General features: G+C 40.2%; 4 protein-coding genes and 1 pseudogene across 5 annotated transcripts; 1 reads left to right on the top strand and 4 right to left on the bottom strand.

Annotated features, from left to right (window-relative positions):
• Positions 1 to 75: 75 nt before the first annotated feature.
• Positions 76 to 4,298, bottom strand: LOC135635490 (pollen-specific leucine-rich repeat extensin-like protein 1). The gene is made up of 3 exons (XM_065146591.1): positions 4,009 to 4,298; positions 3,044 to 3,319; positions 76 to 1,640 (listed from the first exon to the last, which is right to left on the bottom strand). Exons 1-3 carry the CDS (start codon positions 4,150 to 4,152, stop codon positions 315 to 317), a joined length of 1,746 nt encoding a protein of 581 aa, XP_065002663.1. The 5' UTR covers positions 4,153 to 4,298; the 3' UTR covers positions 76 to 314.
• Positions 4,299 to 5,434: 1,136 nt separating this feature from the next.
• On the top strand, positions 5,435 to 9,754 carry LOC135635326 (3-deoxy-manno-octulosonate cytidylyltransferase, mitochondrial-like; annotated as a pseudogene).
• A 647-nt stretch (positions 9,755 to 10,401) lies between these two features.
• LOC135586430 (interactor of constitutive active ROPs 1-like) lies at positions 10,402 to 12,549 on the bottom strand. Of its 2 annotated transcripts, none has more exons than XM_065148024.1 (4): positions 12,449 to 12,549; positions 11,795 to 11,859; positions 11,570 to 11,723; positions 10,402 to 11,484 (listed from the first exon to the last, which is right to left on the bottom strand). In XM_065148024.1, the coding sequence occupies exons 2-4, from the start codon at positions 11,806 to 11,808 to the stop codon at positions 10,567 to 10,569; spliced, it is 1,086 nt and encodes a 361-aa protein (XP_065004096.1). In that variant the 5' UTR covers positions 11,809 to 11,859; positions 12,449 to 12,549; the 3' UTR covers positions 10,402 to 10,566. The 2 variants fall into 2 exon arrangements, with proteins under 2 accessions (XP_065004096.1, XP_065004097.1); XM_065148025.1 differs by having other exon boundaries at positions 12,462 to 12,523.
• Positions 12,550 to 13,131: 582 nt separating this feature from the next.
• On the bottom strand, positions 13,132 to 13,916 carry LOC103980904 (dof zinc finger protein 5-like). The gene has a single exon (XM_065146062.1). The coding sequence runs from the start codon at positions 13,712 to 13,714 to the stop codon at positions 13,256 to 13,258; it is 459 nt and encodes a 152-aa protein (XP_065002134.1). The 5' UTR covers positions 13,715 to 13,916; the 3' UTR covers positions 13,132 to 13,255.
• Positions 13,917 to 14,934: 1,018 nt separating this feature from the next.
• Positions 14,935 to 23,094, bottom strand: LOC135635773 (phosphoenolpyruvate carboxylase 2). The gene is made up of 10 exons (XM_065147087.1): positions 22,741 to 23,094; positions 21,606 to 21,997; positions 20,954 to 21,038; positions 19,835 to 20,057; positions 19,483 to 19,586; positions 19,287 to 19,374; positions 18,173 to 18,327; positions 16,945 to 17,943; positions 16,231 to 16,617; positions 14,935 to 15,387 (listed from the first exon to the last, which is right to left on the bottom strand). Exons 1-10 carry the CDS (start codon positions 22,900 to 22,902, stop codon positions 15,091 to 15,093), a joined length of 2,892 nt encoding a protein of 963 aa, XP_065003159.1. The 5' UTR covers positions 22,903 to 23,094; the 3' UTR covers positions 14,935 to 15,090.
• Between the last annotated feature and the right edge of the window lie 1,677 nt (positions 23,095 to 24,771).

A 24,771-nucleotide genomic window follows, 5' to 3' on the forward strand; every position in this document is an offset into this window, starting at 1 on the left:
GTTCCCTGAACATTGCGTGAGACAAAAATGGAGAGAAATTAATCCTACACAGTTGCAAAGCATATTAATCCACGCTGATCAGCAAAAAGCAATATAAATTATATGTGCTCCAAGAAAATATTAAGGTTTTCCATAGTCTTTGTCCAACCACAACATCTGATAAATCATGGTCCTACTCTCAAATTTCATTTGACCACAGGTCTTATGAGAAACGCCCAGTTATCGTGAATGGAATTTTATATCTACAAACACCATATATACTCAGCAGGAGACAATTGAAAAACCACCACTGCAACATATAGCAAATGTTCGTCTTACCATGGTCGTGGGGTTGCTCCAGCAGCTTGTCCGTTCAATCTATCGAGCAGAGAATTAAAATCCATAGGCTGACCGGTCTCAGCCATCCTCTGAACAAGGCTCATGACCTGATTCCCATCATATCCCATTCCAATAGCTTTCTCAATCATGTCTCCGTAGGGGTGATTGCGCATCAGCCGAGTCTCATAGTGGGGAGCTGGACCATTGCTGGGAGGTCCTTGCTGGTTCCTGGAAGCTGGAAGGTTGCTTGGTGGGTAGCTGTAGGCAGGATGGTAAGCTTGTGGATTGTATGGTGTCGGTGGATAAGTTGCACTACCCATGTAACCACCCTTGCCAAACTGTGGTCCAATAGAGTTCTGACTCACTGGGGGCTGCATCTGTTGCTGCATATTATGCAAGGGCGGTGGCTGCGACACGGCTGGGAGCTGCATCTGTTGCTGCATATTATGCAAGGGCGGTGGTTGCGACACGGCTGGGAGCTGCATCTGTTGCTGCATATTATGCAAGGGCGGTGGCTGCGACACGACTGGGAGCTGCATATTATGCAAGGGTGGTGGCTGCGACACTGAGCTGCCAGTTCCTCCATAACCAAATGGCAGAACTTCAGGACGAATTCCACCAGACTGCAGAACTGTCGGATTAGGAACCTGCATGGGCATGCTGCCAGGAAATGTTTCAGGAACAGGATTCACAGGTTGAGATGGATAAGGAGGATAAGATGGTGGCGATTGAGTTATGATTTGAGCCTGTGAAGCAGGTTGTTGAAGCTTCACCACCTGTTGTGGCACTGGATGGCCTGGTTGTGGAGGCAACAGCTGTTGTCTAGGCAATGACGGAGGCTGATTCTGGTTCGCTATCAGTGGCTGCTGTGGTGGTGCCTGAATTGGGTTGTTCTGAAACTGAGGTCTTGCTTGCACATAGTGTAGCTCATATTGCATGGGTTGGCTGCACTGGTCCTGTGGCAAAGTTTGATGTCGAAGATGGTATTTTCCAGCTTGGTTCATTAAAATTTGGTCCTGTTGGATGTCAGGAGAGACAGGCACTTGGTGCTGGACAGGTAGTTCTTTATATGGTTGGATTGGCTGAGATGTTCCGGCTGGAAGCACCGCTGGAGCACTAGTCTGGTGAGGTAGAACAAGGGCCAGCTGTTGGTTTGCAATGTCTGGCTTGTCATCCAGCTTTTTTGTATCTAAGACTGATCGTGCAACAGCATTTTCATTCTTTTCTACAGATTCTTTCTGCACCAGTTGAAGCTTGGCCAGTTCTTTCTGAGTTTCAGCGAGTTCTTGTTTGTCTCTCAGAATTTGAACAGACCTGTGGACCTGACGTGGCAAGTGAACAGACACATCTCAAAAATTGCTGACATATCACAAAAAGGAAATGAATAACCATCGTATAACAAATGCTGTACTTCAAAAAATATCCTCCAATTTAAGACTTCTATATATTTTAAAATGAACCTTCAACAAAGCATTGTAGAACTAACAGGATAAGACTGATGAGTATCACAATAGCATACAGAACAAGAGTTAAAACTGAACCCTTATCAGTTTCAAGTGCATCCATAATAAAAGTATATGTTGATTTTACATAACAGAAATGTGCAAGCCAGACTTTGTACCTTTTCCAATGATAGTACGAAGAAAAAAATAATAAAACTAATGAGAAACCTGACAGGCCTACAATATGATGAAGCATACCCACATGGCCATTAACATAAATTTGGTGTCACATTGACCACAGGCAAGCATTACATAAGGAATCTATCATTGTCATTGTAAACCATTTTCTATTGGTGGAAACAACCTCAACACATATATGGCTATGACTACCTCTTAATCCTATCTGAGTTTCTGTCAAGATAGCTTCTAATACCATTTTTTATTGAACAATAGCTGATGATAGGATCTTCTGATATATTTCACAGATGACATCATTTTTAACTTAGAATTTACATGCATATAGGTCCTCTATTTTCTCAGTTTTCTAACAGATCAAGAAATAACATTTGTAAGAGAAATTACAAGATGAAGCCTATTTAATGTCTTGTGGTTCTTCAAACACCAACGAAATGCACTTATCCACCATCTAAGAATCCTACATGATATATAGGTTTTTGTTTTCTTCATTCTGTGCCAAAGATTGGCTAGAATATGAAGAATATAAATTATATAACACAGTCATCATCACAAACAAACTATAATCAACAACCAGTTACTTGTAAAAGTGGACTGGATGCCTACTTTTTAAGATAGTATTCCTTGTTTACAACCTTATATACAATAAGTGGTGAATATCGGTTTTAATCCAGAACCCAGAACCATGACATGACAAAATCTTTATCAGCTAAGCTAAGCTAGGCAGCTCCTTCTGCAACCCCATATTAAATGTGCACTTTGGACACAAGTATTAGTCGAAAGCTACAAAACATGCTAACACTATTCCACTCAGAAGATGCTAGGAAATGTTTGATCATCTAGCACATAAAATAATCATCGTTTCTAGCAAACATAGACAGATAGCAAGCTTGAGATATGAGATTTGTACTTAGTAGGTAGCATGCACATATTATAAAATTTTAAATAATCACTATTGTCATATATAAACTTGCTAAAAAAATCAGTTAAAAGAAAAAAGGGTCTTCCTTTAACTAGCTCTACAAAAAGAATTATATAACAGTTACAAACTCACGATAATCAAATGTGATATGAGCATCAAAACTTACTTCCTGAAGATGCTTTTCGAGAGACTTGAACTTCAGATCTTTTTCACTCTGATCCTGAAGGAAATCAGCTCGAAGTTCACCCAGTGACCTTTCAAGTTTGTAGCAAAATATCTCCAGCTGCGACAACCGGCCACTAATACCGTCAAGAGATCGAAGTAGGTTATCAGCATATTTCTTCATACACTTCTCGACAGCAGATATTATGTCCTCCCTGGAATAATCTTCTTGCTCATAAATATTGACCAATGGTCTTCCTATCCTGCTCTCATGCAAATCCTGCTCCATGAACATCAAGGGACGTAAGCAATATCAGATAAAATGACCAGCCGAATGAGCCAAATGAACGAGTAATGGACTTATCATTAAATTTCTAGTGAATTCAACAGAATAAGGACAATTAACTTAGATAGTAGTGATATGTATAAGAGATAAACAAATAAAAAAGAGTGCAATCTTATGGCTAAACTTTTAAAAAAGAGAAGAAGTCTTGCAGAAGGCCCAATCCATTTGCATGTCAACATGGGGAAAATGATACATACAATAATAAATTACTACTAACACCAACCGATGGTGTCGACTTTCACATTCTGCACATAGAAGTTCAGATAATTATCATTGACTAACATGACAAATTTACCCAAAAAATACGATGAAATCATCCCAAGATTCCGACGAAAAATATTTAATACGTCGATGAATTGATGCCCTAGAAAAGAATCATACTAGTATTAGCATAAGCAGGAAAACCCTAATTCTTCCGTACCCTGAACCATCGATTACATTAGACCAATCGATGGCGTTCAAAGTGACGCCCCATGTTACGAGATAAAATGAGCATCCATCTCTACTCTAAACAGCAAACCAAATTGGTGGACCAATCCGACTCACTATAGCACAAACAAGGAGGCACCAAGACGTGCTACAAACAGAGGAACAAAGAAACTAAGATCATGAAGGGAGAATACCCTCCCGGGAGGATCCGATCGCTTCCCGATCGAGATGTCCTGAGCCGCGTAATCGTCGTAGGAGCAGAGGACATCATCGGAGCCGAAATCAAACGATCGGGAGCTCGAGGCGCCAGCCCGGCCAGCGGATCCACCAGACGCCATGGAAGAAGAGATCAAGGAAGGGCTAGGGCTACGACCTTCTCTTTTCTTCGTCTCGAAGGAAAGGGGAAGCCGACGAGAAGAGCGGTGGCTTTTCGTCGACGACGGGTAGGTTATAGAGCGCGACGGCGTCGAGGCGGAAAAGTAAGCCTCGACGCACGAGCGTACAGCATCGTGTGGTAAGATGTACTCGCTACACGTTTCTTGTGGCGGGGCATTAACTCGCGAAGTAGACCAACCTCGAAAGGGCGGCAACGACCTGAAATGCATTAATAACGCGGGTTTCGTTTAAGCTAAATGGCGACAAAGAGACACTTGACATTAACTCGTGTGGCGTTTATCCGTGTTCTTTTGGTTTTTGATTTGGGTGGTCGGTGACGATAAGGATGGAAATATAAATTTTTAGATGGTTGTTTTACAAATATACCCTTTATCTTAAAATACCATTTTTGCTCTTACAAATTATGATATATATATATATATATCATAATTAGCTTAATTAGTTTAATTAAAAGTATAAATCATTTTTTAAAATTCTTAAATTATAATTTTTGTATGTATATTTTTTATTTTGATATAATTTAAATATTTTTTTATTTTTAGTGATAAGTATGTTTAGTTGGAGTTGGAAAATCAATAAGCATTAAAATCATCCTCCATTTTCAATATCACCTTTTAAGCTTCACTCCAAGGAATAATTTTTCTTGAGCTCTCATGCTCATACCATGAAACCATGACCTAAATCATATGAATATCTTAATATTTTAAATAATTAGTTAATTAATTACCTTCAAGGTGACAACATTCCAAAATTACACAGAGAGAAAAATAAGCTCAGAAAAATCATATAATGTTGTTTGAAAAGTAGTATATAAAGTCAATGGATTTTTATATTTGTCCCTACAGACATTCTAAAATATTTATCAGTCGATTTTGATTTATATTGACTAATAAATAATAATAATAATAATAATAATAATAATAATAATAATAATTTACACAAATCTTTTGAAATATAGACAAATATTAAGCTATTACTAATCATAGTTATCACTTAATTAATAATTAAAATATTAAGCTCCTAAAATACCATTTAGTATCAATTTCAATTTTGTCATCGTTAATCGATAGATGTTAACTAAAAGAAGAAGAGAATATTTGTCAGCTCAAATTAAATGGAAAATATAAAAAAACACTAACTTGTGAGGGATATTTGTACAAATATGTCCTCGTCTTAAGGAAGAAACAGCGTTAGTGGTAACTCGTGCAGTGTAATTATTTGGATCCTCCGAGAGTTTTTTTTGTCGGTATTCATCAGCTAGTTCAGCAAGTGTTCGATCAAATTCCCACGCCATTTTGCGCTCGTTGCCGACCCACGCTCCCTCCTCCGAGTCATCCTCTTCCCCCTCCTCGAGCGACAGGACGCGGATCGTTCCCCCGGCGGTGCTCTGGGTCGCTGCCGTTGTGGCGGCGGCGTGAGCAGCAATTGTTCGATCAAATTCCCACGCCATTTTGCGCTCGATGACGACCCACGCTCCCTCCTCCTCGAGCGACAAGACCACGGCGGTGCTCGGGGTTGCTGCCGCTGTGGCGGCGGCCTCCTCTCCTGGCTGGGCAAGTACCGGAGCCGGGTGGTAGGGATCATTCCCGCCCGTTTCGCCTCGTCCCGCTTCCCCGGAAAGCCCCTCGTCCGGATCCTCGGCAAGCCAATGATCCAGGTTCATCGGTAGAAACACTCTTGATCTCGGGCTTTCATCGTAAAAACTCTCTTGTTTCTTGGGTTCTAATTGCAGTTTAAAATCAGAATCTATGTGTGCAAATATGTTGGTTATTCTTTGTTGTCAGAGAACATTGGAGAGAGCAAAGTTGGCGTCCGCTTTGGATCGCATTGGTAATTTGCCTTCAAATTTATTTACTTGATTCAAATATAACGAATGTTTAGGCTAGTTTCGTAGAAGGCAGCGTGATTTCTCTTGCTTGTGTTAACATGCTAGCGGCCACTTCTTCCTCATTCTTGATTAAAAATCAGCTTAGGTAGAAAATTTCACGCATGATAAACTATAGTTGGTCCAAATTTTATAAAATCTCTAGAATGGACCAAATAGGAAGGTAATTGGCATGAATTGTTGAGAAGAAAGGAGATTTACTTGATGCCATCAGAGCTTTGTTTATTGCTAATCATGTTAAAATTTTGTTTATTGGACCATACATCTAGGATTTTTACATACTTATTGTATTATTACCAAAACACCTTTCGCAATTGTTTCCTCCAAACAATCTGTTTATGCCTTGGTATATGACATCATTGTTCTTGCAGTTGTGGCGACAGACAATGAGAAGATTGCAGAATGTTGTAGAGGATTTGGAGCTGATGTGACAATGACCTCAGAAGAGTGCAAAAATGGTTTTTTTTTTTTTCTGTGTTTCATTCTCTTTATTTTATTATAACATAATTACTGTTGTTCATTGATTTTTGAGAGGTGAATAGATCCGCAACTCAAATTTACAGTTAGATTGTGAAGTGTTGCATTGCCCAACTAATTTCAGGAACAGAACATTGTTATGAAGCCCTTCAAAAGCTTGGGGAAAACTATGACATTGTTGTCAATATCCAGGGAGATGAGCCTCTTATAGAACCATAGATAATAGATGGTGTTGTTAAATCTTTGCAGGTATTTAGTTGCTTTTCCATGATGTCTTTGGATGTCTTCCTATTCTTCAACTTAATTCTAGATTCCATGCATCATCAAGTACAAATTATTTGAAGGCAAGTATATATTCCATTCAACGTAGGCTTGTCACACTTCCTTCACCAGGCAGATGTTTCAACTGAGTGGTACTTACTGTATCCTTTTCTGCAATGACAGAACTTTGTGATAATTATAAAAGATAACCAAAAATATACTTCCATCAAGTTCTTTATCTGGTAAAATTCTAGAAAAATCCTAAACAGCAATCTAGTGTATCTGACATGGATGAATTGATGATGTCTATGCAGAAATTACATTTTAGCACATATTTTTATGCTCTTGCTTATACTTTCTGAGATTGTATTGAGAACAGATCAATATGACGCAATAGAAAGACATGACACTACTGGCACGTCAGCTACATTTCAAGGAACCTGCACTATAGTTAGGTTGATTTATTCTTCACAAGTCTGATTAGAGAAATCACCAATAATCTTTCCAAAGATCTTATACTTGTATTACACACTCTCCGAGCTAATCCAATATGATAAGCTGTTCCAAATATGCATTGGGCAACTCTTTGCCTGACTTCTGGCCATTAATTTTCTTTTTCTCAGGTTTACATCTTTGAGCATAATGCAAGGTGTTGTTAGTTCCTCCATCTATGACCTAGAGTTGAATGATTATGATCTGCTGTTGTTACAGTAATTGAATTGCTGCTATAGGAAAATCATTTGCAGGCTATGCATGATATAATTTCTAGAATTTAATGGAACTCAATTTTATAAAAGCGCGTATCAGTCAATATTACTTTAAATACTAATGTTCTATGAATATTGCTGTCACAATTTGTTGAATCTACATAGTTGTAATTACATTACAAAAACATGCAAGGATTTACAAATGTAGACTAGTGCAAAGGTTTGTTCTGAGATCTGCAAGACTCTATTTTCTCACAGATGAGAACATTCTTGGTTGACATATACTGTCTGCTTTTCTTGCTATTGACATAGTATGAACTAGAGCTTTCATCTCCAGTTTCATAACCTGGTATTGTTGCTTTCATAATTTCATTTGCCTCCTTCAGACATCCATCCAAGTTCCCATAAACTCGGCTAAATTTATTGCCATTTTGAACCTCAGATTGCTTCTTTTATGTAACTCTCTGTTATACTTGGTTTCACTAAAGCACACTGTGTTCTGTAGGGATCTCCTGATGCGGTATTCAGTACTGCTGTTACATCCTTAAAACCTGAGGATGGACTTGACCCAAATAGGGTAAAGTGTGTGATTGACAGTCATGGTTATGCAATCTACTTCTCTAGGGGATTGATCCCATTTAACAAGTTAGGTTTGCTCATGTCACAATTTTGAATTCTTCATGACAAGATATCCTGGAACTTCTGATCCATACATTGCAATGATCATATGTTTGCATGATTCAGGTCCGGGATGGTTAACCCACAGTACCCCTATCTACTTCACTTGGGTATTCAGGTCCGTATGCCACTCATCTGAAAATGTTTATGTGCCCTTTATTATCTACAACTAGAAATGTTGCAGTGTGTTTTTTTTTTAACAAACATTTATGTTCCTTGTTCTACTGAGACTCCTAATGTATGGTATTTCTGTGTAAGCCAGAGATTTGATTCAAATTTCTTAAGAATCTACCCGAGCCTCCCACCTACTCCCCTGCAACTAGAAGAAGACCTTGAACAACTTAAAGTTCTCGAAAATGGTTACAGAACGAAGGTACTTGCACATATGTCATTCCATATCATCTCGGGATTATATAGGGCAAAGTTCATTTTTTATTTGTTTTAAAAGTGAGCATCTAAACTTCTCATATCATCTTTGGCATACGAACTGACTACGTTCCAGCTTTTATAATTAGTAAATAAATTTCTAGATTTGGTATATATCACTAGATTTACTCTGTGCAGTAGCTAATTCTTATGACTTGTAGCAACATTTTTCATGTGATGTCACTAGAAAGTAGAAACCACCTACTTATGCTGGCACAACATGCTCGCTCATGCACACATCATGATCCTTGTTGTATGCTCATGTCATCACCAAAAGAAGCTGGCCTGAATAATTGTCTGTGTTTTCTTTAAATTATTTTGACACCAGTGCAACCCTTTGATTCATTTACCAGCTTAACTGATTAGAGCCTTTTTCCCTATTGCATATGATGCCCGTTGCCTCGGTGTGGAAGATTTGAGAATGAAAACATGAGTATACAATATTATTTCAACAATCATTTCTGAGAAATATATAATTTTTAGAACAAACCAATCATGTGGCAGAGTAGATGACCAATGCACTCATCTGAAATCTGATATAGATGGTCAAAAATAACATCTCGAAGAGCTTCTAAATTAACATTAGCATCTTCGAGATTAGATAAACTATAAGTTTCCAGCCAATGTTGTCATTTGATATTATAATAGTTCAGCAATGACTACAAGAAAATTTTGGCTATAGATTCAAGAGTTTAGCTGTCTTGCTGGTTCTTGATCAGTTAATCGCCATGATTATGTATACAAGTATCGTATTAATTTCTTGAGATCGATTGGTGATGCACATCATGAGCATATGCCTACATCCTGGTATTAATTGGCCTTTCTTTGTTCTGTCTTCAATTTGGCTTGTTCTGATACAGGTAATCAAGGTTAACCACGATGCTCATGGTGTTGATTCTCCCGAGGATGTTGAGAAAATAGAAGCATTGATGCGAGAAAGAAATATATCGTAAGAGTTATAATGAGACGACATGAACTCGACGATGATGCTTATGAGGTATGGAAGCTACGTGTTTTTCATATCACCTTGTTGATCTTGCAAGATTCTTTCAAGTGTTTGCATGATTTGCCTACTTTTAAGATATTGATGTATGAGTAGTGTTACGGTAAGTAACTTTTTTAGCCGTGACCTTGGGGTCGACACGGCTGGTTCAGGGGTCCGAACGGCTAGGATCAGGCGAGGCTCCTCTCGGGATCTTAGAGCGATCGGTTGTGGGGGATCTGGTTGGAATGCTTCGCGTCGCCGGGTTGGATCGGCTTCGGTCCAGTACCTGCACACAGGTCGGGTCGGTGATTCGGCCCGACCCCTCCAACGATCAAGTTAGTGATGAAGAGAGGAGTTTTGGATGAAACCGTGCGTTTGTCTCCTTACCCTGCTCGCTTGGAGCCCGAGGGTATTTATAGGTGAGTTCGATGTTACCTGATGTGTCATCCTGTCGGGGTAGAGTCGTGCACCTGATCGCGTCCGTTGTCGTCGTGGGTGTTGCGTGGAAGGTCGAGTCGTCGCAGGGTATGGTGAGCCTTGGTCGACGCCTTCCCCTGCCTCGTCCGGACGTGCGGGGCCAGATGATGAGGTCGTCTGGGTACGGTGAGCGAGGGTGCACATTATGTTGGTGTTAATGCTCGCCCCCTGGGGCAGAGTGCCATCCAGGGGTGGCTGACGTCGGGGGGTGTTATGTCAAATCCGGTGTGTTACGTCCAATTTGTTTTTACCCCTATCAAGTAGCATTTACTTAAACAAGGTTTGACTTGCAAGTTTTTGGATTCTTATCGGATTTGGAAAGATCCGAAAATATGAATCCGGATTCGAATATGATCCGACATCAGGTTCAAAAGCTTAGTCCAAACCAATACGTCTTCCCTACGGCTTCATGTTCGGTACATCGAAACAAGAAGATACGAATACAAAGAGCGCACGATCTCTACTTATGCAGGCTTTTCTTCTTCCAAAGCTCACCGAACATGCGAACTCCGGCCGCCCCCTTCTTCCTCCTCCTTCCGGCCACCACCCCCTCCTCCCCCATGCCATCCCCGGCCATCAGCGCTGGACCCCATTCTTCGTCCCCGACGTCGCCAGGGACCAGTGCCGCGGCGGCCGCCTCGGCGGCCTTCCGCCACTGTTCCGTCTGCACCCTTAGCAGATTCATTTCCGCCTCTAGCACCGACTTCGCCCCTTCTGCCGCCTGCAGCTGCTCAGTTAGCAGCTCCTCTTTCGCCTTGCTCTGTTTCAGCTCCTCTTCCGCTGATCGCAGCTTCGTCATGAGCTCGTCTTCCTTGGCACGTGCTGCGGCGGTCGCTTTCGCGGTCTCCTCCGCTGCTCTCCTCTTGAAGAGCACGTTCTCTTCTAGCAGAATCCCCACCTCTGTCGTTTTCTCCAGTAGCTTGGACTTGAGTTCGACCATCTCAGTCGAGTCCGGAATTTCCACCCTCTTACACTGTTCTTCCTCTGTCTTCTCCTCTTCTTTCGCCGTTTCTGTCTCGTCTTCTTCAGGCTTGCTGACATCGTCTTTCTCTTGGTTAATGGGCTCGGTCGGTGCTACTACTTGGAAGACGTCGTTGGTGTTCGGTGAATTGATGCTCTCCTCTTCGGTCTTCGCCTCCTGAGTGACTTCGGATATCTCATCAGAGTCCTGAGAAAGCAGAAACTTCTCTTCTTCAACTGCTTTCACTACTGGGCTGGCGGCGGGCACTTGCTCCTTGGACATCTCGAGAGCTCGTTCCGCGTCGAGCTTCGCGGCTTCCGCCAAGGCCAGTCGGTCCCTTAGCCTATCGAGCTCCACCAGCGCTCTGCCGAGCTTGGTCTCCAGATCGGCGACCCTGGGGCCGCTCTTCCTCTGGATCTACAGAAACGGTAGCCACAAGGACTGAATCATCGACGCCGAGATCAAAACGGAGAGCCACGGGGGGGGGGGGGAGGGAGCTCACCTCGTGCAAGGTAGAACGAGGGGACTGCCGTTTCTCCGGTTTCACACGGCGATCGACTGCGGCCACCGCTGTGCGGTGGAGGCTGTTGACCTCAGAGTTGGTCTTCTGGTGAAGCGGCACACGCTGCGGCCGCCTCTGCGGCAACTCCGTTCCTCTGTTTCCCGACAAATGATCGGTAACTCCGAAATCAAAAGCCAAACACATGAATCTACACCCTGACATTACCTGGATTTCGACATTGGATTGAAGCTCAAAGCAGGAAAGTCTCGTCACAAGAGATCACCAACCACCTGCTTGCAAGAACAGATAAAGCTTTGGCTCGACAACCGATAACATCAACTAGGAAGACGGCAGAATAAATAAACAGAGGAGACAATTCAAATTTCAAACACTATCACGCCCACTCGACAAGAAGCAGAAATCTGCACCCCACACGCCACATTTAGATCCTGGCAATCTAACACCGGCACCGGCCGATCTGATCATTTTTACAGCAAATCTCTACGTGATTCGAAGGTTTTCAACCCCAGCGTTGTGAGGCCAAACCATGGGAAGAATGCGAACATGGAGCGTCCCCCATTCAATAAATTTCCTGCATGCTCGAGGCAGCGGACCGCACCACTACCTCATTAATTACTTGTGTCTCCAAATGGGAACATGTCCATTGCAGTGCCATAATTAGATATACAAAAGAAACCATGAGATCTACTGGTATATAGCAGAGAGGTGAAGCGACTCCCGAAACTAGAGGAAGAACATGCTTGCAGACCAGGAAAGATGAGCGTATCAGAGAAACTACTAAGGAGGAGGAGGAGGAGGAGGAGGAGGAGGCTTGAGAATCAAAATTAATTCTACTTGCAAGGGAAAGAAAGTTCCAACCCGAGAGCTTTACCCCACGCGGACCGATCTCCCGAAGCATCAACTCGAAAGCTTGTGGAGAGCGAGAGGGAAGCGAGGTGGGGATTAATTCAAAGGTAAAATGGTGCTGTGAGATCCGTGCAGCGCGGATCAAAGGCGGAAGATTGACCTTCCACCCTCGGCCACAGTGTCTTTACCGTTTGGTACGGAACAGCAGAAGCACTGCCCGTTTCCCGAGCCATGCGTTTGAATTAAAGTGAGAGCGAGAAAAGAAGGCGGAGGTCGCTCTCTTTCTTTCTTTCTTCTTTCAGCTGCTCATCTTCCCTGGAAAAGCTTTCTTTCGTTGGCTACTGACAGCGAGTGAGTGAGGTTGGAGAACGGACGAAGGGTGCTGCTGATGGACTTTTCGGTCCAGAAATAATATTAGTATGCTACCTTTTTTTTCTATGAAGTTAAAAATGTTTATAAATAATAGGTATTCCGAATCTTAAAGAAGCCAATCAGATTGGATGAATCCCAAAGCATCTATGATCTCTGATCGATATCCATTTGTGAGATGAATAATTTTGTTGATCATCAAACATGGCATTTGATTGTATCTCGTAAACTAAAAGACAGCTCGATACCCAAGTTCTCGACGGGACATACATCTCTTTCCTCGCCGAAATCTCAACGCATAATAATAATAATAATAATAATAATAATGATGATGATGATGACAAGAAATGCTTTAGAAAATGAGTCGCATAATAACAAGCACCACTTTTCCATGGGAATCGCAAGACGTGTCCCGTTTCCAGACGGTCCAACCCACCGACCCGAAACGAGTCAACAAAGTCCACGATTGAAGGTCGCGAAGTCAGCCCTCGGCTGCACCTCCGGGCGCTGGCGCAGGAGCCACCGCTCGGCCAGGTACGAAGGGGACGGGTACGCCATGACGCAGGTGGTGCCACCGGCAGACGGGGTGGAGCCGGCGTGGGGCGCGCGGCGCATCTTACGGCGGCCGGCGCCCACTGGGACGTTGCGCAGCGTGCCCCCGGCCGTCCAGTAGCGGTGGCAGGCCCTGCAGAAGTGCCGCGGCTGGTTCACGTTGTAGTTGTTGAAGTAGCAAAACTTGGTCTCCTTGCTCTGGCACCGCGGGCACGGCAGCGCCACGGCCGACGCTGCCTCCCTGGCCGCCGCGGTCTCGTCCTTCGCCTCCTTCTTCTCCTTGGCTTGTGTGTCTTCCTTGAGGATCACTGCGCCGAACAACTTGATACTTGTTGCTTCGTCCACTTCGCCCATCATATTAGATAGTTAGGGAGATCTAGAGAGAGAGAGAGAGAGAGAGAGGGAGCTGATACAAGTAACTAAAAGAGGGAGGGGAGGGGAGTAGGGTATATAAGATGGGACATGCACTCCCTTCTATGAGTGCCGTCTTAGGCAGATTGGATAGAGCAGTTCAAAGAATCTAAAGCAGAATTTTGTATGGAGAAAAGGCGACCTCTTGACAGCAAAAGTTCACCTCTCAAGCCACCATCTTTTGATGGGACAAGTCCGCAGTGGAGTACTTAATAAAAGTTTAAGCCGATAGATAATTTAACCGATAGAAGAATTCTCAGATCTTTATAAGATGCCGGAAGTAACTTTAAATGCTTTTCTTGTCAATTATTCGTTGATCTTTGTTCATGTAGACTGCACAAAAACAACTTCATAGAGACTTTATCGATGGTCCTGCTTCCAAACAACTTGCTTTATCCAAAGCCTTCTCAAGTGCTTTCCTGACTCATGTGGAAAAAATGTCTGCAAACAAACTTTAAGAACATGAAAAGAACAGTCAGAATTGAAGTGCGTCAGATTCTACATTGAAAGCAAAGCTGGCTGGAACCAGGTGCAGTTAGCAACAGCTTTGGACTTCTCAGCACAATAGATTCACTGCCTCTTTTCCCCAACATCTCTTGAAATCCATGCTGCACAATCATTACTTGTGCCATCTGATTCTGGCAAAAGACCAGCAAAGTAGGGCCAGACGAACCGATGAAGGCCTGCTCGACGAGAGAAAGTTGGATCGGTATCACAGTAATTTACAACCATTGTTCAAAAGATTTCCACTTAAACAATTGAGGAGCTCCCTCTTTCTCTCTCTCTCTCTCCTTCCTTCGGCCAATTGGTGGTTTCCCACAGGATAATTAGAGGTCGCATCGTTGCTTTTCCTTTTAGATCGAAAAGCATTTGCTTTTCCCTGTGTTGCAAAAGCCTTCCCATCACTTAAAGTTGCAAGCGATTTGGTTGGAAAGGTCACCCTGCCATGTCGCCCGCCTTTTCCCCTAGTCTCTGCTTTTTTCCTTTGATCATGACTCTTGTTTCGGACTACCGTAACCTTTTTTTTTCTTTCTTTTGATGGTTCATCTCATCCTATGAATGTAGTAAAATGATTGAAAGGCTGATGTTATAATTTAGGATCAACTTCTATTCAAAGGATATTATTATTATGGTTTGAAGCTTTAGAAACAGCAGAATTGTTGATCTATGACTCAAATATCATGCTTTTATATCTTGGGCACAAGTCTGTTCCCTTTATTAAGACCAAGGCAATTTTACTGTCTACATACATACGACGACGACAGACAAGCCTACTTACTACATGCCCTTAGAAGAAACACTCGTACAGATGTAAATATAGTTCAGCCAGTGTTCTGCATGCCGGCAGCGATACCCTTCATCGTCAAGATGAGGGTGTCCTCCAGCCCAGGGGCATACTCGCTTGTTGGGTTCAGCTTCACCAATTCTGCTGCTGGTTTGGTGGACTCTGATATCTCCCTCGACAGATGGGGTCTCACATTGACATGGTAGCTCGGGTCTCTAATCCGCTTCAGTGTGTAGGCTTGGCAAACATTAAGGGTTGTAATGTAAGCATCACGCAGCAGCAGCCGCTGCTTCAAGTATGGATCCCCTTCAAGAAGATCTTTGTGACCAGCGACCTGCAAAAATGTGTGGATTTGTGGTGGTTACCAGTATGCAATCATCATTGGTTGGTAGTGACAGAGCTTGAATCAAGAATGCACAAGGCTATAGGAACATGGACGCAAGGATTCAAATACCAATATGTATGTACCAATGATATTTACTAACCCAACTAAGCATCGGTACTGATGATATCGGTCAGATCGGTACTGATGAAATCGGAAGTGGACGACCATATAAAACCTTATGTTAAAGAATCAAATTTGCACCTTTCTAGGTTGTGTTTTCACTCTCTATGCATATACTTAAAGATGGGGATTTTGTACATATACTCGGTGCCTCACATGAGGCTCTGTGACAGAAGGCAACCCGAGTATAAAATAGATTAAATGGATTCAGAAAATGACTAAAAGAATACAACTTATGGATCAAATTCAAGATGTAATAAACTAGTCCACTTGTATAGAGTCCATGACAATGGGTTGCAACAGGTTGGCAGAGTATAAGGATCAGGTTTACAGATGTCTCCATCGTCCATTTTAAAGGGGCAAAAGATCCACAGCCAGCCATGCAAAGAAATCATTCAGTCATCTAAAGAAGTTGGCTGATCTTTAGGCACCAAACAGAAACAAACTATTAAACACAACCGGTAATAGCATGACCAAGATCCCAAACCAGCCTAAATTTGGATATGCACCAATTTGATGAAAGGTAAACTTCATGATTGATGGTTATATTTTCAGCAAATAGGCCTAGCAGTCAGAGATGCAATAGACAGAATAGGATACCATAATTGAACCAGAACAGATAACCCAGATTATCATTTGAAGATCAAAGTATGCATGATGAAAAGAACTAACCTGAAGAAGAAGACGCTTTGTTTCTTCATAGTTGGCTCTGAGTCGCCCCCCAAAGCTCCACAAATCCTCAGACACTAGAAGTTTATCATACAATGCAGCTATTCCAGGATCTCCTTTAGCAAAGACCATCTCCACCAAATCGATTGTGACCCTGAAAAATGGCCATTCATTGTACATCTCCTGTAAAATGTGAACATTCCTGATATCCTTCTGCAACACATGCTTGAATGCCGCACCAAATCCAAGCCACACAGGAAGGTGAAACCGTGTCTGTGTCCATGCAAAAATCCATGGGATTGCACGCAGTGATTCAATGCCTCCGCTGGGCTTTCTTTTTGAAGGTCTGCTGCCAATGTTCATTCTACCATACTCCAGCTCAGGTGTCGCCTGCAGTAACAAAAAAGTCATTATGTTTTCTTTTCCACATTTGATGAATCATGTATCAGAGGAACAAAAGAACTGAATAAGCAAAAGGGCGGAAAGACATCAGAGTGTATCTACAGTTAAAAGTATGTACCATATAAACAAACATGTAGATCCGCAAGTCAAAATAAAACCGATAAAACTTTGACTTCACAGACAAAAGTAATGTAAGGACTGTTGGTACTCATTCAAATATGTACATCATCTTCAACCAAGTATTAAGTATATAAACTAGTGACCTAGGGAAATTGACTCTGAAATGCAGTAGGAAACAAGAACCACATTACTTACCAGTCGGAAATACTCGACAAAACGTGGTTCTTGGAAGACAATTGATCGATACTCCTCTGTAGCCACAATAGCCATCTCATCCATCAAAGCACGCCATTCTGGTTTTGGAGAAATGGGGGGACGCATTCCATGCTCAAGTGTAGCAGCTGTGAAACGTTGAAGAGTTCTGAAGCATAAATGTTCCTCCCCAAAACACTGCTCTATTACTTCACCTTGAACTGTAACTCGGAGGGATCCATGTATCGTGTCTGGTGGCTGAGACAATATAGCAAGATGAGTAGGACCGCCTCCTCTTCCAACAGTTCCCCCTCGCCCATGAAACATTGTTAATTTCACTCCATATTGCTTAGCTACCTTTACAAGTTCCTCTTGAGCTTTATATAACTGCCACGCTGCAGAAAGACGCCCGGCATCCTTTCCAGAATCTGAATACCCAATCATAACTTCCTGTTTACCATCAATCCTATTCCTGTACCATTCAATTGAAAAAAGTCGGGCTACAGCTGCAGGAGCTGCATCAAGATCTGCAAGTTTCTCAAACAGTGGCACTACTCTCAATGACTTCTTCACATGGCATTCACGCTGCAACAGCTCAACGGCAAGAACATCTGATGGTGTTGTTGCCATTGAAATGATATAAGCCCCAAAATTGTCCGGAGGAAGTTCGGCTATAACATGGAATGTGTCTAAAACATCAGCAATTTCATCGGTCTTGGGTAGGTCAGGACCAAATAAAGGGCGTTTTCCATTAAGTTCAGACAACAGCCATTCCTGACGTTGTTCCTCAGACCATTCACGATACGACCCAATTCCCAGGTGCTTGGTGATTGCATCAATAACATCAGTGTGCCTGTCAGACTCTTGCCTGATATCAAGCCTCACAAGAGACAGGCCAAAGGTTGACACTTGGCGCAAGAAATCAAGGAGGCTTCCATCAGCAATGGGCCTATCACCACAATCACAGAGCGATCTGTAACAGAGCTCAAGAGGCTCCAGAAACTGCAAGAGACAGGCATCAATCATGAAAAAAGATAGTGTCATAGTCATTTGTGTGAATGCCAACATAATCAGATATAAAAAAAGGCACGAGCAAAACATTTAAGAAAAAAATGTTGAATGATAATTTTGCCCAACAAGATCTAGTTTCATGTCATTGGCTTCCATAAGTGAGAAATAGAAAAAAAAAAGGAGAAATTTCACAAGACTTCATTAGAACTTATCAATGTACCTGGTCAACATTGGTGAAAGTTGCTTCTTCAGGAATGTCAGAATATCCATTAGACAGTAAATGGCGAGAACGCTCCCGTGTGTTGTATAGCTTGTCCCTGACATCACTTAGCACAACACGATAAGGTTCACTTGGAGGGACTTTTTTCCAAAATTCTGCATTCAGAACATTGATAACAAACCAAAAAACAATCAATATAGATAAAGATGTTAGGTCTGGTAGAAAACATTTGGTTGGGGGATGGAAAAAATTAAAAAGTATGTAAACTGCTTACTACATGAAAAAAAAAAAAGAGAGGAACCAATCTCTTATAGGATTTGAGTGCACGTTCATATCTTTGCTTTTAGAATAAAAAATACATAACCACTTCAGCTTCAAGAGAAATAAGAACCTTATGAACAAGAAGAGGCTGAAGGAAAAAAGGGACATATGACATCTTTTTTTCTTTTGTAGGAAGACATATAGCAACAGTAAGAAATTATTTGGCTGAATTATGGTCAAACTTCAGCTTGATGGTGTTAATGCAATTGAACCATCCATTTCAATGACATTTTCATTTTAGAATTCTTTGTTCAACCTTGGGATTTCACTAACTTTACCTGGCCCAATAAATTCGACAGGTTAACAATAAACTGTTTAATCCAGTCAGGGTCATCCAGCTCCGAAAATGTGGTAATGAAATATAAGTAAAAAGGATGTTGCACAACTTATTCTTACAGGACAAAGGAGGATACAAGATAGTTTAGATGTTGATGATCATGTGGATGAATTGAATGACAAAATGACAAGGAAAAGTACTTTGATAAAGGAAGCATTGGAGCACTAACTATATGTTTTAAATCTTTGCAACTGTGTAATTTCAACTTAAATTTGTTTCAAGAATAAAAAGGTTATATTTTCTGATAATTTCTGAAAGAGAAGAGATTGACACCATAAAAAAGAAAAAGATAATTCCAGATCAAACTGATTTATGCACAGTTGATAAAGATATGCATAGAAAAATGCATATTACCATACTTATATAGTGTTTTGCATCCTTCTTTGACGAGCAATGTAACTAATTTATATGCAGTTGATGAAAAAGTCTCATGTAGAAAAATGCATCCTACAATACCTATGTAGTGTTTTGCATCTTTCTTCGAGGAGCGATGTAGTTGATCTGCACGTACTCGGAGTTCATCGTTGCAGCGCCACATAGACAACTGTGAAAATATGATTTCGGGAACCAAAACTCAAAAATCAAATTCCTAGTGATGTCACAGATATTTATAGAGATCCAGACAACAATGATTGGCTGAACATCATATTACCTCAAACATGAGATCCTCTATCTGGGAATAGTACAAGTTTGCAGCCATCATTCTAGCCAACAAGCACACATCCCTTGTAACCTCCGGTGTAACTCTGGGATTTCCTATGTAACATAACCATCACGTCTTAGATTGACAAAGCATGGTCTAGGCATAGATTATGTGTCATTACTTCTATTGATGTCAGCAAAAATATCACTCAATCACTGTTGTTTAATTATCTCCATTCTTTGAGAAAAGCATTATTTGCTGTTAAATACTATACTGGCTCAAATTTTAAATTTCAATAAAGAAATCTTAAGGCAAAAGAAGAAGACTAGAAGTTGAGCATAAATTAATGGCTGTGTCATACCATCACGATCCCCACCCATCCATGAAGAAAACTGAATCAAAGGAGCATTATAGGGTACACGCTCATCTATTCCTATGTTTTTAAGTGCTGTATCCACCCGCCTTAAGAACTTAGGAACACCCTTCCATATTGTTTCATGAAAATAGCTCATTCCAGCCCTCATTTCATCTTGAGGAGTGGGAGGAGTTCTTCGGATCTCATCAGTCCTAAAGGCGGCTTGAATCTGCAATAAAGAAAAATAAATAAAGCATAGTCATTAAGGATAATAAGTAGTGCAGACTTACTCGAGGTTTATGCAAGAGAAGCAAGCGTAACAAATTCAGATATAGTGACCACAGAAGTCGCCTATGTCCATAGCATTTGCATAATCTTTCAAATATAATCCCTTCCTCCATTTCAAGTAGTTCTTGTTCAAGAGAATAGAATCAATTCAACTGCAAAATCTTCAACCAAGGTGGATTTCTATGTAATATGTAAATTTTTATGCACAAGAATCATCAGAATCAAAAGGTATATAAACTAGTAGCAACAGACTAATAGATGCTGGGATGCATGATTGTCTGTGTGGTGCAGAAATTAATGATCAGTTCAGAACATACATTTAGGACAACAAAAAACCATCATAAGGTTACTGAATAATACAATTGAGTTGAAAAAAAATTATAATCATCAAAATTTTAAAATTTGATACAGTCCCATGAAGGCCATCATAGCAAGATTTTACTGCTGTTATTGACAATGACTTTCATCAATATGCTATTTCTTTTTGGCAAAAAATAGATCAAAGTAGGACAACAACATAAGCACATTCAGAACATGTGTCATTTTCAGTCATCACATAGAGGCAGGCAAAGGTGTAAGTAGGGCTGAAAAAAAAGCTTCTCAAAGAATCTAGACAAAATTTCACCATATTTTTTTGTTGACATCTTATTTGGTACTCTGACATAATTTAACCAAAATTACTTTAACATTCTAGGACTAACCCATCTCTCCATTAACAGTTCACAGATAAACCAGTACTATTTAGCAAGCTTCTTAATAAAAAATGAGAAAATTTCTCCTGACAACTAAAGTAGGGAGAATATGGATGAAATTAATTGCCTACGATCATAAAATTACCTCTCTCTGAAGAGCCTCATCAAGCTCCTGCTTGTCATCAGGAGTGATATCCTTGGCAGTCAACTGCGTCAGACAGTTTCTTATCCTGAAGACACAACAAAGGAATAAATTCTACAGCACATTTATCATGGTCCCACATTCCAACTGTGTTTTAAGTGCCACTTAATTAAGTACAGTATGGAGGAGGCATAAACAAACTATGCAGTACATGGGAGAGAACCATTAACCTTAGGAACTATACATTTACATGTATTCATAACAAAGAAACATTAGCAGAACAAGACAGGAATAATAGATGTAAATTCATATCAAGACCTGCTTCCTTTTCCAGAGTTCAAATACAAGACACCATCACTATATGAATTTCTAGTCAACCAAAGAGCAATCTTATTCACATTAATCAAGAACTACCATGTGAAAATATACTATCATGTGTGGACAGGTTCAACAAATAATTAGTAATCAAGAGAACAAAATCAAATAAGCATAGGAAAACAGATTTAGCATGCCCATATATCGAGATATAGGAAACTGCGACCAAGTGAAGCCTGCATGTAAAACCAGGTCAAGTAATAGGCATGGACCCAAAATGTATGTAACAAAAAACTATTAACCTCTGACCCCAAGAAATCGTTTTAAGGTTCCAACATACCTTGCATGCTTCTGAAGCAGGGACCTTCTGACTGACTGAGTTGGATGTGCAGTCAAAACAAGATCAACCGTCTGGTTCTTGAGAGCATCAAAGACCTCTTCTGGGGACTTCTTTAACTGCGCTACTAGACGCTTTAGGGTCTCTTCAATGTCTGATTCAGTAGTTGCAGAGTTCTCATCAGCAAAATCACCCTTCTTTAGTTTGATTCTTCTGCGATAGGCAATCTGCACCTCCTCAGCCAAGTTGGCTAAGTTAAGCATGTGCGAGAATGATTTGGTAACAACGATTAAATCGCCAGGATCCAGACTTGTCAGTTCATTACCCAGCTCCTCAAGTTTCCTGGGGTCATGCTTCCGTTCATACTCAGCAGAATGTTCATAGCATTCTTGAACCTGATAATACACAACTTTATATTAACCTATGCCTTCTAAAGATTTCTGACCTGTCTCCTCTATCAGTTATCACCAAAACATCTCATTCCAAAAAGATGTTAAAATGAAACAAATCCAATAATTGAAGACCAACAGTAATTATCTTTAAAACACATCAACTTTGGGGAAAGATCAAATCCAGCAGCTCTGTATCTTTAATTACGAACAATTACTTAAATGTCAAAGACATCCACAGATGTTGTTTTCAAATGATCGATCTAGGGGTCCAACAGCCTGATACTTTAGCAATTTGCCGATGTTCTTATAGTCTTAAACAACTCATGAATCAATCTAAAACATTGATATTAACGAAAATAAAATTCAAGAAAATAATCATAGATGAAACTAAAATATCATTCGTCAAATATTCTTCCACCTATCGTTCATCTGAACTTCAAATTAAAACAAAACAAAAGAAAACTAAGAGGTCCACTTCCAACATGAAGGTCACTCCTAAGCACAAGACATTCCGCACATTCTCGAAGGATGTGATCCAAGAAACAGCTCCTTGCCCCTATTCAGGTAATATCGAACCTATTGGCAGGGACGGGGGTCGATCCCCCAGTGGAGGGCCTTTGCGTATATGCATATATACTTGCACATAAACATAGAGAAAACCTCTTTTATATTAGCTCATTAAGCAGAAACAAAAGCACGGAAAACTCAAATTTCCACGAAACTGAGCGAGCGTGCCGTTCAATTACCATTTCTCTGAGATCTTCCCCGTGCAAATCCTGGAGGATGTCGAGGAACCGATCTAAAAGAAGGGCGTCGTACTCGACCAACTTATCATCCTCGGACACCTTCCCCGGCGCCAGAAGCCTCAACTGGGCATCGATCGACGCCGTCTTCTCCAACCGAGTCATCTCCCTACCCCCCTCCAACTCACTGTTCCCTCCTCCGACCAAAGATACAAAGGCCCGCCGTTCGGCAGAACACCGCCCCCAGGTCGCGATCCGACGGTGCCAAAACCCCAAAACCCTAGTCTCAGACTCCGCAGGACAAAAGAGGGAAGCAGGGAAGATCGAAGAGGAGAGAGATCAGACCTCAGAGGGGTAAGTAAAGCTGCAGACCGCAGTGGGCTATTTATAGAGGCTACGAAACTGTTTCGAGTGCGTTTGACGGTGACGAATATACCACTTCAGATCCGTTGAGTTTTTGGTGTTTAAAACCGTTTATAAACAGAATAAAAACATGTTTATAAAAACAAACAAAATAAGAAAGAAGGAGAAGAGAATTTTGTTAGGATTGTTGCTCAACCACAAATTATTTATTATATCAATGTACATTTTGTTTTTAGAAACAAAAAAATAAGAAAAAGGGAGAAAAAGAGTTTTATTATAATTGATGATCAACCCTAAACTATTTATTATATCAAAATATATTGAAATACTGTCAGGGAAAATATCTTTTTTATTATTTTTTAGATGATATCCCTTTTTATAATTTGCAAACAATCACTCCATGTTTTAAAAATCTTAAAAATATCCCCAAAAATTGTCATGTATTTTTTTCTTATATTCAAAAAGTTTTTTGGCCAATTGTTCATAGTGCTATTGTTTTAAAAATACTTTGACATCGATATTTAGTTCATAAATCCTAGATAGTGTTTTTATCCTAAGACTAGTTCAAAACACTTCATAGTATTTTTATTCTAAAAAGATGAAACAAAAATACTATATAATATTTTTCAAACAAAAACACTATACAGTATTTTTAAAATATTATGCAATATTTTATGGACAAAAACTAACGCATTAAAACACTATAAATAATTAGCGAAAAAAAATTAGATTTAGAAAAGAAAAAAAGGCAACTTTTAAGGGTATCCTTGAAATATTAGAAATAGGATTGACTATTTGAAAATTATGAAGAAAAAAAAGGGTATCATCTAATAAAAACTCAAAAAGAAAATATTTTCTCAGACAATCACCCATATATATTTGGACAATTTCTTTAAAAAATATTATATTTTTTGGGAGAATAGTATCTCTTATTTTGGTTTTACCAAATTGTGGATCTAATTTAAAAGCTTTTTAAATTAGTCTCCTCCTCTTCTTCGATCGCCATCGTCAGCTCGCTCCTCCTCCTTTCCCCTTCTCCCTCACCACCTGCTCTCTCCTCTCCTTCTCCGCCCTGCACCATCTTCTCCTCTCCCTTTCTCTTTATTCCCCATTCTCTTCTATTCTTTTAATACTCGCTTCTCCATTAGTGATGGGGCCTTACGATAGAAGTGACAATGGAGGGATAGTGGAGGATAGTTTGGAGTTTTTAAATTATGAGTATTATTTGTAAAAATTAAAATAAGGATAATGTTTGAGAAATATACAAAATACGAGTATTTTATAGAAAAATCACCTAATATATTTTATTTTTTAAAATTTAAAATAAAAAAGAAGAGTATTTTATTGATATCGATGACCAATCCTAAGTTATTTATTATATACAAAATATTTTTTATATAAAAAATACATTAACTTACACCTTTAAAATTAGTTATATATATATATATATATAATTACCAAACTCAAAATTTTATAAAAGCACAATAGTATTATTATTGATTTTCATGGCATTCAAAAACATCAACTATTATCAATGTAATTTAAAAATACTAAATAATTTCAAATTAGTAACTTCTATATTCATCCCTCTAAATTTAAACTTAGAATCAAGTAATAGGTAAAGAATAAGGAGAATTTTAGGTATTTAATATTTTTAGTAAAACAGTCAAC

Source organism: Musa acuminata, chromosome BXJ3-4, assembly GCF_036884655.1.
Source record: "Musa acuminata AAA Group cultivar baxijiao chromosome BXJ3-4, Cavendish_Baxijiao_AAA, whole genome shotgun sequence".
In the NCBI taxonomy this organism is placed as follows: domain Eukaryota; kingdom Viridiplantae; phylum Streptophyta; class Magnoliopsida; order Zingiberales; family Musaceae; genus Musa; species Musa acuminata.